The sequence below is a fragment of the Chlamydotis macqueenii genome, chromosome 1 (genome assembly GCF_036417535.1).
Source record: "Chlamydotis macqueenii isolate bChlMac1 chromosome 1, bChlMac1.mat, whole genome shotgun sequence".
NCBI classification, from domain to species: domain Eukaryota; kingdom Metazoa; phylum Chordata; class Aves; order Otidiformes; family Otididae; genus Chlamydotis; species Chlamydotis macqueenii.
In genome coordinates this window covers 128,164,556-128,180,528 of record NC_141556.1, presented here as the reverse complement: position 1 = coordinate 128,180,528, position 15,973 = coordinate 128,164,556, and the positions used below count along the sequence as shown (strand labels likewise).

The following is a 15,973-nucleotide window of genomic DNA, read 5'->3' as shown; positions in this document are numbered from 1 at the left end:
TACCTGAAAGGAGGTTGTAGCTAGGTGGATGTCAGTCTCTTGTCTCAGGTAACGAGTGATAGGATGAAAGAAAAGGCCCTCAAATTGTGCCAGGAGAGATTTTAGGATATTAGGAAAAATTATTAAGATATTAGGAAAAAAATCTTCACTGAAAGGGTTGTAAAGCATTGGAACAGTCTGTCCAGGGAAGTGATGGAGTCACTATAGAATCATAGAATAGTTCAGGTTATTAATTTTCAAGTGTTTGGTAATATTCTCTTTGGTTTTGTGTGTGAGTATAGAATATCTGCTAGCATGTTTGCCTAAGCCTATCAAACTGGACTGCAAGTGATGCTTAGCACTTTTTTAATGAGGAATACCATGCTGAAATAAAGTCAAGAATATCTGCTTTGTGTAGTTAATCCTTTATTCAATAGAAGACTTGAAACAGAGTTGTTTATTCCGCATTATGTTCTCATGGACTCATCAAGCTCAAGGAACTGGGAACTATTAGAATTGAATATTCCGAGAAAGAAAACATGACTAATATTATAAACCAAAGTGTACTAACTTAATTAGGCAGTGAAAGGCAAGATTACAATTTGATAATAAAGTATCATGAAGAAGCTATTACCTGGTAACTTATATAATGGAATTAAGGCTGCTTAGAGGTGCCTGTTAATTCATTTTTGGCATGGGGATTTAAAAGCAGAGAGAAATCGAATCAGGTCAGAGAGAGGATGCTCTTTCAGAAAGGTAAAAAATGAAATGATCAAAGATGTAAATGAATTCTGAAATAAATGGAAGTTAGTTTCTTAAGTCCTATGAGGAAGCTAATAGCGTAGTCTTGTCTTAAATAGAAGTTAGTTTCTTAAGTCCTATGGGGAAGATAATAGTGTAGCCTTGTCTCCGTTCATTTCAATTCCTGCAAGAGTATCTCTATGTCTCTTATTAGGGTTTGGTAAAGTTTGTTAATTTTTAGGGACTGTTGGGCAGAAAAATTGGAACCGGGACATATAATTGTCCCTTGCTGATCTTAAAAGTAAAGGCAAGAGGAGACAAACCAAAGATATATGAAATATTTCTCTATGTGAATTCTGTTCACAGTGCAAGTTGATTCCAAAATTTTTATTCCTTTTTTCCTCCATCTTTCAGTGTTGTATTGACTTAGGTTATTACTTATACAGTGATGTGTGGAGATGTTTGTGTCTTTCTTATTTTGCTGTGTATAGTAAGTACTGTGGTATTATCTAAATGTAAATCTCAAAAATTGCTAACTGGCATGCTATTATCTGAAATAAGAGATGAAAACATTGTCTATCTTTAAAGTGCTAATACTGCTTTATCTTGCAGGGTAGGTTGAATTCTGCATTAAAGTCAGTATTCAACCAATTCTAGGGTGAGAGGCATTTGATATGACTTTAGTTGATTTTCTGAGCTAGCTAGCTGTTCAAGTCTTTTAACGTTAATAAAAAGAAGTGTCAAATTCAAAGACCAAATATTTATATGAGTTTAAGAAAATAAATTGTCATCTGGATGTACTGATTGCTTTCTACTGGCAGGATCCATGGCCTGATTATCTAGCTGAGGCTGGACATCAAGTTTTTAAGTGAATGAATCTAATGGTGGATTTCCATGGTTGAAATTCCTTCGGGGAAAAAAAAAAAAAACAAAACCATAAGTTTTTGTTAAGGAAGCTATTGTCGAAAGTATCTGTTGTCCTTTTGTTGTTTTGGTATTCATAACTAAAATTAATAGGGGATAAGGAGGTTGGGTGTTCTTTTGGTTTGGGGGTTTGGTTTTTTTGCTGTGGTTCAGAAGGTCAAACAAATGTAGTATTGCTTTCTGATTAACAGTTATTGTGGGACAGTATTGGTAGTGTGTGGCATTATTCAACAGATGAAGAATATGAAAATTATTCTAGAATTATTGCTAACCAGGACAGAAAAAAAAATATAAATAATGTAAATTAATTTGTAATGTACTTCTAGAGAGTCAGGAGTTCCACATAAGATCTGCTTAACTTGTTCTTGAATAATCCATTAAGAATACTGACAGTAATTTCCCTGGCAGTATCTTTTTGCACATTTGCTCTTATTGTTAAGACAGTTTCTTCTCCTCCTTCAAAGCTAACCCAAACTTTCACGCTTTTTGGTTCAGGCCACAGCTCCTTGTCCTAACGTCTTCTGAGACAGTGTAATACCTTCTTTCACTTAGGTGGTTACCCTGCATGTATTTAATTGATGTGATTCACAGATTATGACACTCTTGTATACCACATGGTCTCTATATTGCACTAATTCCACTCCAGTATTTTATAACTGGTCATACTGTAGTTCCACAAAAGAAAAAAGAATAATTGCTTAATATGACCAAGATTTAACACAAAATCTTGTAATAACTCTGTTCTGCATAGACAAGTACATGACATTAACAGTGTGAAAGTGCAGTTAAAAACAGTATTGATAGTCACTCAATGGACCTTTTCTCAAATGCAGCACTTTCCCACAATAAAGGTTGCTGTGTGACTAGTGCTCTCTAAAGTCTTTGATAATCTTTTGTCATTTTCTCTTCTCTTTTAGCTGACGGATGTACTGACTGGTCTGTGGATTACAAGAAATATCAAGTTCTAGTGGGAGAACCTGTTCGTATAAAATGTGCACTCTTTTATGGATACATTAGAGCTAATTACTCCCTAGCCCAAAGTGCTGGACTTAGTTTAATGTGGTACAAAAGCTCTGGACCTGGAGATTTTGAGGAACCTATAGCTTTTGATGGAACTAGAATGAGCAAAGAAGAAGATTCCATTTGGTTCCGACCAACAGTGGTACAAGACAGCGGGCTTTATGCGTGTGTTATAAGGTACTATATTTTGATATACTGCATTTTAATTAATGTGATATGAAACAAGGCTCTTAATAGTGAGACTTTTGTGCCAAAGAAAAATGTTTTCTAAGTGTGTTGCTTTTTCTTCTTCTCCTGCTATTTTCCTCCTGAAGTGTTTTATTCTTAAGTAGAAATTACTTTTTAAGGTCTTGAACATTTTAAATTGTTGGTTTTTTTTTTTTTTTTATAAATTTAGGTAATTTATAGCAAAATCTAAAATTTATAGGGTGGGTGGGACTGGATGCATAAGTCATGTGTTTCTGGTTATGATTCTAGTTTAACTCTTACAATCACTACCCTAGAGTAAAAAGCTTGTTTTTCACATTCAGGTTTAATTTCATATGAATTTTATTAAATTATTTCATTTAATTCAATTTTTTTTTCTGTTAAATAATGTTATTTGATGTCAAGTAGTTCTATCAAGGAAAATGTAAGGTGAAATTTCAGCATTTTACGGACATATATCCTCTAGAATCACATCTAGCTTAATCTGATAATAGAGGCTGGGTGCCAGATATCTTCCAAAGGTATTTAACCTTCTGATTTATCAAGCTTTATCACCATAACTTGGATGAAATTCTGCTTCTTGCTTTCCGAAACAGGTGTTCAGCTTCTTTCCGCATCTTTAAAATGGCTTGCACTGAGATATTGTTTCCAGCCCTCTGCAGTTAAAAAGATCATCTGGGCACTTTCATATTGTTTCACAGCCTTATACTAGATTTTCACTAGATGTGAAATTATGCAAAATAGAATTTGTATATAGAAAGTAGAGAAAAGAGTTGCTACTAATAGTTCAAAGGTTTGAAACCATTGGTTATTGCAGTTAGTTGAACAGATGAAGCAGTGTTCCTCTGTCTGCATATCTATAAAAATGGTCTTGCTACTAAAACTCAACAGAAAAAGTCAGAAAGAAAGAGTAAGGCAATTGAGTGGAGGAATCTACAATGATGCTATTCCAGTGTTGCAAGCAAAATAAGAACATTGTTTTCTCAGCACCTGGAGATGTTTAGTGTCTACCACTTTTATTAGGGAGGGGGGGTGGGATGCGCAGGAAATGCTGTCAGGGTTGTGTGAAGGAGATTTTTACTAGATGATGTGTTTTAAAAAACATTTTTTTCTTGGAGCTCTTTACATAACCAGACATTTTGTATCACATCACTGATCAACAGCATTTTCAACATGGTACTTCTGATGATGATGGTTTTTTTTTGCAAAAGAAAAACACAAAAAACCTACATGTTAAAGTATTTAAGGATAATATTTAGTTATGTTTAGATTAATATTTTTTTCATGTAAGTGTGTAACAGTAGACATGAAAATTGCAACAGTTTTGTCAATTATTCTATAGTGTTATTTAAAATACCGTAATTAATCCCTTTTCTTTAGATAAAAAAAAAACCTTGAATATCTGACATTGCACTTTCCAGCAAGTATAGATAAATGCTGAATTTAGATAATCAGACATACTTTAAAATGTGTTTATCATATTAACCTGTATTAATGCTTTTTCTAAATTGATTGCTTTTTAATCTGGAGGTAGGTAAGGTCATGTTCTAATCTGCTTTAAGATACACACTGCTTTCTTAGTGCATGTCTAATTTCCAGTTGTCAGTGCTTGTAAATGTAGATTGATGATAGATTTTTAAAAAGACACAGTACTAATTAGTTTGTGATCCTGAATACTCTTATGAACTGTTACAAAGCCTTTCATGTTGAGGAGACCCACTAGAATAAGCAAGTATTGGTTAAAGGGTTGGTATAAGAAGTCTGTGCTTGTTGTTATATCAGTATTTCAGTTTTACATTTGTTGGATGGAACTTCTCAAAGGTATGATCAAGATGGTTATGGGTAGAAGACACAATCCTAATTTCCGAATCAGAGGAATATATCAGGGGGCTGGGGCGTGTGGCTGCGGGCGCGGGCGTGGCTGCGGCGCTTCCCCGCGGTGCTGGCGGGCTGCGGGGAGCAGGCGGCTGCCTACGGGCAGTGCGTGGCGGCGGTGGCGGCCGGGTCGGCGGAGCTGCGGCGGGACGCGTGCCTGGAGGAGTTCCAGGCGCTGCGGGACTGCTTCGCCCGGGCGGCGAAGGCGACGCCGAAGTGACCGCGGAGCCGCGCGCACCGGCCCGGAGACGCTGCGGGGAAATAATTTTTTTATTTTACGACTGGAGCGTCAACATGGAGGGGTATAGGCTTTTTAGAAAAGACAGGAAGGGGAGACGAGGAGGGGGTGTCGCTCTCTACATCAGCAACCGGCTGGAGTATGTGGAGCTCCGCCTGGGGATGGAGGAGGAGCTGACAGAGAGCTTATGGGTCAAGATTAGAGGATGGGGATGGACAGGGGACGTCACAGTAGGGGTCTGTTACAGGCCGCCTGGCCAGGAGGATAGAGCAGATGAAGTGCTCTATAGGCAGATAGGAGCAGCCTCACGGTCACAGGCCCTGGTCCTCATGGGGGACCACCCTGACATCTGTTGGAGAGACAACATGGCAGGGCACAGGCAGTCCAGGAGGTTCCTGGAATGCGTGGATGACAACTTCCTCCTGCAGGCGATAGAGGAGCCGACAAGGAGGGGTGCCATGCTCGACCTTGTGCTCACCAACAGGGAGGGACTGGTGGGGGATGTGAAACTAAAGGACAGCCTTGGCTGCAGCGACCACGACATGGTGGAGTTCAAGATCCACGGGGCAGCAAGGAAAATACACAGCAAGCTCTCTGCCCTAGACTTCAGGAAGGCGGACTTCGGCCTCTTCAGGGACCTGATGGGCCAAGTGCCATGGGAGGCGGCCCTGGAGGGAAGAGGGGCCCAGGAAAGTTGGTCCATATTCAAGGAGCACCTCCTCCAAGCTCAGCAGAGGTGCATCCCGATGAAAAACAAGTCGGGCAAAAAGGCCGGGAGGCCGGCGTGGATGAGCAAGGAGCTCCTGGACCAACTGAAAGTAAAAAAGGAAGCCTATAGAGGGTGGAAGTGGGGACAGGTAGCCTGGGAGGACTACAAAGAGGCTGCGCGAGTGGCCAGGGATAAGGTAAGGAAGGCCAAAGCCCTGGCAGAACTGAATCTGGCCAGGGATATAAAATGTAACAGGAAGAGCTTTTATAGGTACGTAGGGGACAAAAGAAAGTCCAGGGTAAATGTAGGCCCCCTCCAGAAGGGAACTGGTGTCCTGGTTACCCAGGACATGGAGAAGGCTGAGGTTCTCAATGACTTTTTTGCCTCAGTCTTCACCAACAAGGGTTCCTGTCCCACCGCCCAAGCTGTAGAAGGTGCAAGCAGGGACTGTGAGAATGAAGAACTGCCCATTGTACTCGAAGAGCAGGTTCAGGATCATCTGAGGAACCTGAAGGTGCACAAGTCCATGGGTCCTGATGAGATCCATCCGCGGGTCCTGAGGGAACTGGCGGATGAAGTTGCCAAGCCACTGGCTATCATATTTGAGAAGTCGTGGCGGTCTGGTGAGGTCTCCGATGACTGGAAGAGAGGGAACATAACCCCAATCTTTAAAAAGGGGAATAAGGAACACCCAGGTAACTACAGGCTGGTCAGCCTCACCTCTGTGCCTGGCAAGGTCATGGAGCAGATTCTCCTGGAAACCATGCTAAGGCACATGGAGAGCAAGGAGGTGGTTGGTGACAGCCAACATGGCTTCACCAAGGGCAGATCGTGCCTGACCAATTTGGTAGCCTTCTATGACGGGGTGACGGCATCGGTGGACAAGGGACGAGCAACTGACATCATCTACCTGGACTTGTGCAAAGCTTTTGACACTGTCCCGCATGACATCCTTCTCTCTAAACTAGAGAGGCATGGGTTTGATGGACGGACCACTCGGTGGATAAGGAGTTGGCTGGATGGCCGCACTCAGAGAGTGGTGGTCAATGGCTCGATGTCCATGTGGAGACCGGTCACGAGTGGCGCCCCTCAGGGGTCCGTGCTGGGCCCGGCCCTGTTCAACATCTTTGTCGGCGACATGGACAGTGGGATAGAGTGCACCCTCAGCAAGTTCGCCGACGACACCAAGTTGTATGGTGCCGTCGACACGCTGGAAAGGAGGGATGCCATCCAGAGGGACCTTGACAGGCTGGAGAGGTGGGCCTGTACCAACCTCATGAAGTTCAACCAGGCCAAGTGCAAGGTCCTGCACCTAGGTCATGGCAATCTCAGGCACAAATACAGGCTGGGCGGAGAATGGATTGAGAGCAGCCCTGAGGAGAAGGACTTGGGAGTGCTGGTGGATGAGAAGCTTAACATGAGCAGGCAATGCGTCCTTGCAGCCCAGAAGGCCAACCGCATCCTGGGCTGCATCAAGAGAAGTGTGGCCAGCAGGTCAAGGGAGGTGATTCTCCCCCTCTACTCTGCCCTGGTGAGACCCCACCTGGAGTACTGTGTCCAGTTCTGGAGCCCCCAGCACAAGAAGGACATGGACCAGTTGGAGAAGGTCCAGAGGAGGGCCACGAAGATGATAAAAGGGCTGGAGCACCTCTCCTATGAGGACAGGCTGAGAGAGTTGGGGCTGTTCAGCCTGCAGAAGAGGAGGCTCCAGGGAGACCTGATAGCGGTCTTCCAGTACCTCAAGGGGGCCTACAAGAAAGATGGGGAAAGGCTGTTTAGTAGGGCCTGTTGCAATAGGACGAGGGGTAATGGTTTTAAAATAGAGGGGGGTAGATTTAGATTAGAAATTAGGAAGAAATTTTTTACGATGCGAGTTATAGAACAGTGGAACAGGTTGCCCAGAAAGGTGGTGGAGGCCCCATCTCTGGAAACGTTCAAGGCCAGGCTGGATGAGGCTCTGAGCAACCTGACCTAGTCAGGGATGTCCCTGCTCCTTGCAGGGGGGTTGGACTAGACGACCTTTGAAGGTCCCTTCCAACCCTAACCATTCTATGATTCTATGATTCTCTGATTATTTTACGCATGTTTTGTCCTTACAGTCAAAGGTTACTTTCAAATGTTTTTGAATGTCCATTTAGAATCAAGTTCAAAACATAATACTTTATGTTCCCAAGATAAACGTGTATTTGATATTTTAATTGGAAATAGATACAATTAATTACTCAATAATATAATGATTCCCTTTTTTCCCTTGCTCCTTCAAATTCTAATACTATAAAGTGATTATCTGACAAAAAAAACAAACCAAAACAAAACAAAAAAAAAAGGCTGAAATGATGCAATCTGGCAAAATGATGTACTCTATCTGTACTTCTAAAGTCATTGCTGCAGAAATATCTAGAAAAACCACTCACATCATGTAACTATTTCTCTTTACTGCTGTCATCGCTGAAACCAGAATACTCAGCCCTGTTGTCACTTCATGCTCCAATACTGATAGAGTATACCAAAGAATCTGAGCAAGTATTAATGAACAAGAACTGTAATTTCTTTCAAGGAACAAAGTGATGAAATGGAAGATTTTTGAGGTTTTTGTTTATTTTAATTACGAGGGATTTAAATTCCTTCAGAATGATGTTATAAGCTATTTTAGTTTAGAAGACCCAATGCAAACTTATGTTCAGTGTGATGCTGGCCATACCATGAGCAGGAGAGCAGGGAGAAGAGATGTACCTGTGAGGTAATGAGAGAAGGCAGTAAAGGGCAAATAGGCAAAAGCAGAACGGCACTTTGAATCAATGATTCTGCCTAGTTTTTATTTCAAACTTACTTGAAGATGTGGAACAGTCCAGTACTTACTATTTTCTTTGCTCAGAAGCTCTTTCCTTCACAGTTCTGTGCCTTTGCTACCTGTGCCAACAGTAAGGAAAAGAAATATATCTCTTGCATGGGATGTGTAGAGAACAACATGCTGGAACACACTTTATTGCTCTAAATGAACAATATCAAAAGGGTAGTTAGTGGACCAGATTAATTTCTACAGTGACATTACAGTAGAAACATGGGGTATCACTGAGTAGAAACATTCACTTTTTCAGAAATTACCCTAGGGATAGTAGTAAAGGCTAGCTCTTTTCCTTCAGAAGCAAAGAAACAGCCATCATCGTTATTCACTACTGTTCACAATACTCTCATCTTTAGTTTCTTATCTCTGCTTTTCTTCCCGTGGGAAGCTGACTGCCATAAAGGAATTGAGCAAATCAAGACTGAGCCTTATTATCAAGGCACTACTGCACACCCATAGCTGGAGAAGAGGAGACAGACAGACAGAAATAGCTTTCAGCTTACTACACTCAATACAAGGACTATGAGCTGATTGATAAAAAATGTATGGGCTTATACTCTGCTTTCCTGGAAGAAAATAATGTGGTTTGTTTCAGGTACAGCACTGTACCATCCTGCTGTAACTTCTGTGTGCTGTAATTTTAAGGCAGCAGAAGATATAAAATATTAAGTCTTTCAGTGCATGTCACTTCACATTTGCTTGTTGTTTGTCATGTATGGGCAGTAAATGTAACTAGAAAAGCTGCACAAAGAGTTAATGTATATATTGAAGTCAAGCTCACAGAAATTATGTGTATATATACCTGGTTGTCGCAGTTTAGCCCCACTCTGAGCCAAGCTATGCAGTTGCTCACTCAGTCTCCCCAGCCTCCAAGGGAATAGGGGAGAGGTAAAAAAAAAAAAGGCTCAAGGTTCAAGATAAGGACAGGAATGATCATTGAAGTTACCATTACTTGTAAAACAGACTTGACTTGGAGAAAACAAATTCAATTTATTAAGTATAAAAATAAAGCAAGATAATGAGAGAGGAAAAAACCCTGATCTTAAGAACAATGTCCCCTCACCCGTCTTCTCCTCTTCCTAGGTTTAATTCCATTTCAAATTGTCTTCACCTCCTCCTCCCCAGCCCAGCAGCACAGGAGGAACAGGGAATGGGAGTTGCGGTCAGTTCATCACATGTTGTTTCTGCCGCTTCTTCCTCCTCGGGGGAAGAACTCCTCACGTTCCTCCCCTGCTCCAGTGTGGGGTCCCTCCCACGGGCTACAGTCCTTCATGAACTGCTCTGGTGTGGGTCGTTTTTCCATGGGGTATAGTCCCTCCAAAATGGCTGCCCCAGCATGGGCCCTCCACAGGCCACAGCCTCCTTCAGGCCTCCACCTGCCCCGAAGTGAGGTCCTCCACGGGCTGCAGGTGGATCTCTGCTCCTCAGTGGGTCTCCATGCAGGCGCACACCGTGCTTCACCATGGTCTTCACCAAGGGCTGCAGGGGAATCTTGCCAGGAGCCATATTAATCCTCAACCTCCATCTTCGCTGACCTTGGCATCTGCAGCCGTTCCTCTCACAAGAAATTCTTCACAATCAGCTCAGGCAGACACCTCTCATTCTCTTCACATCTCCTCTCTTCAGTTCTCTTGGCCGGGCCAGGCTGAGTGCAGCCCAGACGGCCGCCCAGCAGGAGGCCAGAGGGTGAAAGCCACAAGATTCACAAGGTTGACAAGGCTCATGCCTTTCCCTTTCTGTCCATGCTTGTTTTATTTTCCTTTTCTTGAATACATTATCACAGAGGCTCCATCACTGTTGCTAGTTGGCTCAGCCTCAGCCAGCAGCAGGTCCGCCCTAGATCTGGCTGGGTCCACCGGACAAAGGGGAAACTTCTAGCAGCTTCTCACAGAAGCTGCCACCGTAGCGCCGCACCCCGCCCCCCCCCCCCCGGCTTGCTACACAAACCCTGGTAAAATGGTTAAGTACTAAGTGGTTTCTGTCAAACTTTCTGCCTCCTTTAATGTTGAAAAAAATTCTGAAAATTTGTTCCTATCAAACTGGCATTTCTTTCATGTTTTCATTCCTTCCTTCCATGCCTGGAAACCTCTATTACAGTATCTCCAATAATGGCCCAACCTAACATCAGCTCAGGTCAACGGGGTGCGAGAGAAGGGCTGCACTGGAATTTATGCTAAAGTGCTACAATGGGTTGTATTGCAAAAGATGAAATAGGCTTTTGTGATATATTCAGACAGTTTTGCATTGGTATATCAGTTAAATAGTGTTTAGAAATCACCTTTATCACTATGTACAGTGTATGTAGCCATTCAGACATCTTTCTAAATCTGAATATGCTCTTACTAACTAATGAATTTCTTGGCTTTAAACTCATATTTGAAAGTGAGGTTGCTTTTACATCTCTAACTAGAAATTCTCACTTTAGAGCCAGAGATAACATATTTTCCCCTGTAGAAATTAGTTTGGATTTAAAATATGTAACATCTTCCTTTGTCCTCCATTTGTCCTTAATAATGACAGTGGTAGTAGGCCATTTACTTTTCTGTAGTTGAGTCTTTGTGCAGACTTATGTGTTTGAATGTTTACGAACATTAATTGCTTTGGTAAGCTGAAATATTTAGTGGAGAAAAATGCATATACACAATCAAGTCTTGTTCAGAAACATGGGAGTGGCTATAAAGTAAGGATAAGGTTTAGACAAAAATAGGTAACAAAAGAAGTTTAAATAATGCATTATAAACTACATTACAGATTAAAAACCTTCTCCAACTTTAACACAATTAAAATAAATTCATTAGGTACTTATAAGACATAAAAATACTGCCTATAGTTCATTCAGTGATATTCAGCTTTGAAGTTTCAAATTGAGATCTGACTTCCCGGTTCAGCTGTGGAGATGGTTCAAATCTATTTGCAGCCCCAGTCAGTAACAAACCTGACCATCTGCTTGAGCATCTTTAACTGTTTCTGTTAGTCACACACTGTCTAGCATTTTAGATAGAAGTAAAGACTGATATACAGTGAAGCGTATAGAATTTTCTGATTTACTTTGGAAAGAAAGAAAGGAAGAAAGAAAGAAAGGAAGGAAGGAAAGAAACAAAAAGAAAGAAATGTAAAGAAAAGAAAGAAAGAAAGAAAAAAGGAAGGAAGGAAGGAAGGTAAGAAGGAAGAAAAACAGGAAGTAAGTAAGGAAGAAAGTTAGATTCTTGCCCATTCTTGTATTTATCTTCGTTATGTTTGCTATGGCCTTTCACATATGAAGGTAGAGGCTTCAAATATAAATGTTTCTAATTAATTTTTTAAGCTGAGCTTTAATCTTTGCTGTTTAGCTGTATTTTAAATATCTCTGCCAAACTTCACAGCAGATGTATTTTTTTTGTTTTTATATTTACACATAGAAACACACATGCATCCACATATACAGACATTATGTTGCTGAACTGCGTAGCTTTAGTGCCATATGGTTCAGATAGTACATATTTTTTTTTTATTTAAGACAGAAATAAAATAGAATACTTTTAGAACTATTTTAAATAAAAGAATATTCATCTTCTCTATAAAAATTTCAGCTAAACCTTCTTCAAATTACCTTTTAAGATCACCAAAGTGTACAAGACTGTGCAATACTTTTTTTTCCCTAGACACGATTGGAAACCTGAGATTGCTGTGAATTTGTGAAAAAAATAGTCATTTATAGAATCATAGAATCATAGAATGGTTAGGGTTGGAAGGGACCTTCAAAGGTCATCTAATCCAATCCACCTGCAAGGAGCAGGGACATCCCCAACGAGATCAGGTTGCTCAGAGCCTCATCCAACCTGGCCTTGAAGGTTTCCGGGGATGGAGCATCAACCACCTCTCTGGGCAACCTGTTCCAGTGTTCCACCACCCTCAGTGTAAAAAATTTTTTCTTAATATCTAATCTGAACCTACCTCCCTCTATTTTAAAACCATTACCCCTTGTCCTGTCACAACAGGGCCTGCTAAAGAGTTTCTCCCCGTCTTTCCTGCAGACCCCCTTTAGGTATTGGAAGGCCGCTATAAGGTCTCCCTGGAGCCTCCTCTTCTGCAGGCTGAACAGCCCCAACTCTCTCTGCCTGCCCTCATAGGAGAGGTGCTCCAGCCCTTTTGTCATCTTCGTGGGCCTCCTCTGGATCCTCTTCAACTGGTCCATGTCCTTCTTATGTTGGGGGCTCCAGAACTGGACACAGTACTCCGGGTGCGGTCTCACCAAAGCAGAGTACAGGGGAAGAATCACCTCCCTTGACCTGCTGGCCATGCTCCTCTTGATGCAGCCCAGGATGCAGTTGGCCTTCTGGGCTGCAAGGGCACATTGCTGGCTTACGTTGAGCTTCTCATCCACCATCACTCCCAAGTCCTTCTCCTCAGGGCTGGTCTCAATCTATTCTCCGCCCAGCCTGTATTTGTGCTTGGGATTGCTCCAAGCCATGTGCAGGACCTTGCACTTGGCCTGGTTGAACTTCATGAGGTTGGTACAGGCCCACCTCTCTAGCCTGTCAAGGTCCCTCTGGATGGCATCCCTCCCTTCCAGCGTGTCAAACGCACCACACAGCTTGGTGTCATCGGCAAACTTGCTGAGGATGCGCTCTATCCCACTGTCCATGTCGCCGACAAAGATGTTGAACAGGGCCGGGCCAAACAAGGACCCCTGAGGGACGCCACTCATCACAGTTCTCCTCCTGGACATTGAGCTGTTGACCACCACTCTCCGAGTGTGGCTATCCAGCCAATTCCTTATCCACTGAGTGGTCCGTCCGTCAAACCCATGTCTCTCTAGTTTAGAGAGAAGTATATTTTGTGGGACAGTATCAAATGCCTTGCATAAGTCCAGGTAGGTGACATCAGTTGCTTGTCCCTTGTCCACCAATGCTCTAACCGCGTCATAGAAGGCCACTAAATTAGTCAGGCATGATCTGCCCTTAGTGAAACCGTGTCGGCTTTTTGTTTTAATTTTAGGTAGTATAAATTTCTTCTGTTAGGTAGGATGTGTTCCTTTGCTGATCATCTTCAAATAGAAAAATATTGTATGTTTTTAGTTTAACAGATCTAATTTTGCCAGATCATGTCAATTATAGCTTAACCAATGTAACTGTTTAACTGTTTGTTTATGTATGGCCAGTTAAAATACTTGCAGTTATATGAATGATGTATTATTATCAGCACATAGATATTTTGTGAAGTAATCATAAGAGAATAAATACGAAGTTTAAAATAACATATGCAATTTACTTGTAGAGAAAATTCCCTTAGTCTTTTGTTTGCTTGTTTTTAAAGAGGCTATGGAGCCTAAGCATCCCCTGCAGTAACTTGTTGAATTGCCAGTGTTCATTCAGATATTATGAAGTCTTATTCTGTTCATTTTAAGAATAATATCTATTTGTATATATATATATATCATTCTGTTGGTTCCTAAAAATCATACATTGCATGTAGTCATAGTATGTATGAAGATGATTATTTAATGCATTATGAGAAATCCTGAAAACAGAATTTATAAGGAAATCTTTGCTTTAGTAAAGGAAATGGTGAGCAAAAAAGAAATACAATTTTTTTTTATAAACCTTGAGCAAGAATTATTTCTTCATCTTCTTGAATAGTGTAAAACATGTTTACAAGTGGGAATTACTATTTCATCATACCAACCATTTTAAAAATCCTGTTTACTGTAGGAAGAGTTTTTACCCTGGCCATAACTGTATTTTTATTTATTTATATAGTTTCTTTTTTCCAAATACTATCTTAAGAAAAGAGTAGATGTTCAGATAACAAATAGATGTTAAATCTGAATGAAAATAAAAACAACAAAGACGAGAAAATATTTGAAAATTGAGCCTTACAGCAGTTTATCTTATAAGTTCGAAAAAGTGGTGTTCCCTAGATTTGCATAGGATCCCCGGTTACATTTAACTGTGCTAGTAACAAAGAAATCTGATAATGGATGAGAGAAATAAGCTTTCTTAAAGGAAGATCAAGTGTGCTAGCAGTATACTTAATTCCTTTAAGTAAGTATAATGATAGTAGTAAAGTAATTAACAGGAAAAAAAAAAGCACTAGAAAGAGACTTAAAATTACTCCTAAGTAGCTTGGAATGCAGATTTGCATGTTTTTATGTTTGTTTTGCATTTATTGGGATGTTTTTTGCATGAAGCCCAGAGGTCCTGGTTTAGAGCATGGGCACACACAAAGAAAGTAGTTTTGTAAGCTTTTAGCAAATAGGCATTCATAGCAATATAGCAAGAAAACTCAGGGTACACAAAAGCAAAAGCAGAAAAAATAAGGATGGTGATGTCTGTACCATTTGAACCACTATTATTGGTCTTTGCACAGAAGTCAACAACTCTGACAGGCTCTTGAAGTGGTATGCAAGTTCCAGAGAACATGTATTGCACATAGGAGATGGGCTTTCCTTGGTCTCCTTCATATTTAGTTGATTTTTAGAGAGCAGGGGAGATGATTGTGCCTTCGTTATTCCTACACTCCATTTGTAAGCTTGTCTGATTTTTTTACAAGGTCTTTTCTCTTGTGAAAGTGCTTGGAAACCATGACAAGCAATCTTAGCTTTTATGGTGATCAAGGTTTGATCCATCTTCTTTTCAAATGCAAGCTTGGTTGACTAGCCAGACATCCATGCAATTTTTCGTTGCAACCTGGAGATGCCTTGGTGAGTAGAAAAAGCCTTCAGACTAACACTAGGAATTTATACAGATCGGGTTGCTGAGACTTGCATTAAGTGTCCTCTACAGATGGAAAAAGTAGTTGCTACTTCCTAGAAATAAAGGAGATCTGGGATTTTCTTGAAGTTGATACTTGGTATTCAGGTGATTGAAATCTACCGTTTTTCAATTCCTCCTGTCCTGGCACTGCTAGAGGTCAGCTGTCTGACATTGGCATCTTTATTGTATATGATAAATACCTTTCACCTGCATTAGGACAAAACATATGCCTAATACTGAAGACATAAACAGGTGAGTGCAGGGTACCTCGTCTCGTTGTTAAATGGATATAAGCTATGCATAATACTAAATTCTAGTATGTGTTTGTTATTTGCTTAGCTCAGTGAGAACCCCGATACTGAAAAACAAGCAAGCAAGCAAGCGTGGTGGTGAGTAGATAAAAGAAAAATATGATCTTTACAGTGGGTAGAGTTAGGATTTTAAGTGAAGAGTCTTGGTGCACTACATGTAAGCAGTCTGAGAACTAAAAGAGTTAGTCCAGGGAATTGTTTCAGAGAAGATTTCATCAAAGGATATATTACTTTGTATGAAAGAGAAAATAAGTAATGTCTGTACTTACAGACAATAGGGGAAGGTTGATGATATAGTAAAAGAAGAAGAAATTGATGTATTTGACTGAGGAGAAGGCATGTTTAATATCCCATTTTAACAGCTCTGATCTTAGAGGAGTGACATAGAGA

General features: G+C 40.9%; 1 protein-coding gene and 1 pseudogene across 1 annotated transcript in view; both read left to right on the top strand.

Annotated features, from left to right (window-relative positions):
* Positions 1–15,973, top strand: part of IL1RAPL1 (interleukin 1 receptor accessory protein like 1) — a 774,364-nt gene that overhangs the window by 389,870 nt on the left and 368,521 nt on the right. Inside the window, exon 3 of the mRNA XM_086740214.1 lies at positions 2,562–2,841. Within this exon, the coding sequence (XP_086596340.1) occupies positions 2,562–2,841 (280 nt within the window). The remainder of the gene's footprint in view (positions 1–2,561; positions 2,842–15,973) is intronic.
* Positions 3,737–5,005, top strand: LOC147602275 (NADH dehydrogenase [ubiquinone] 1 alpha subcomplex assembly factor 8 pseudogene; annotated as a pseudogene).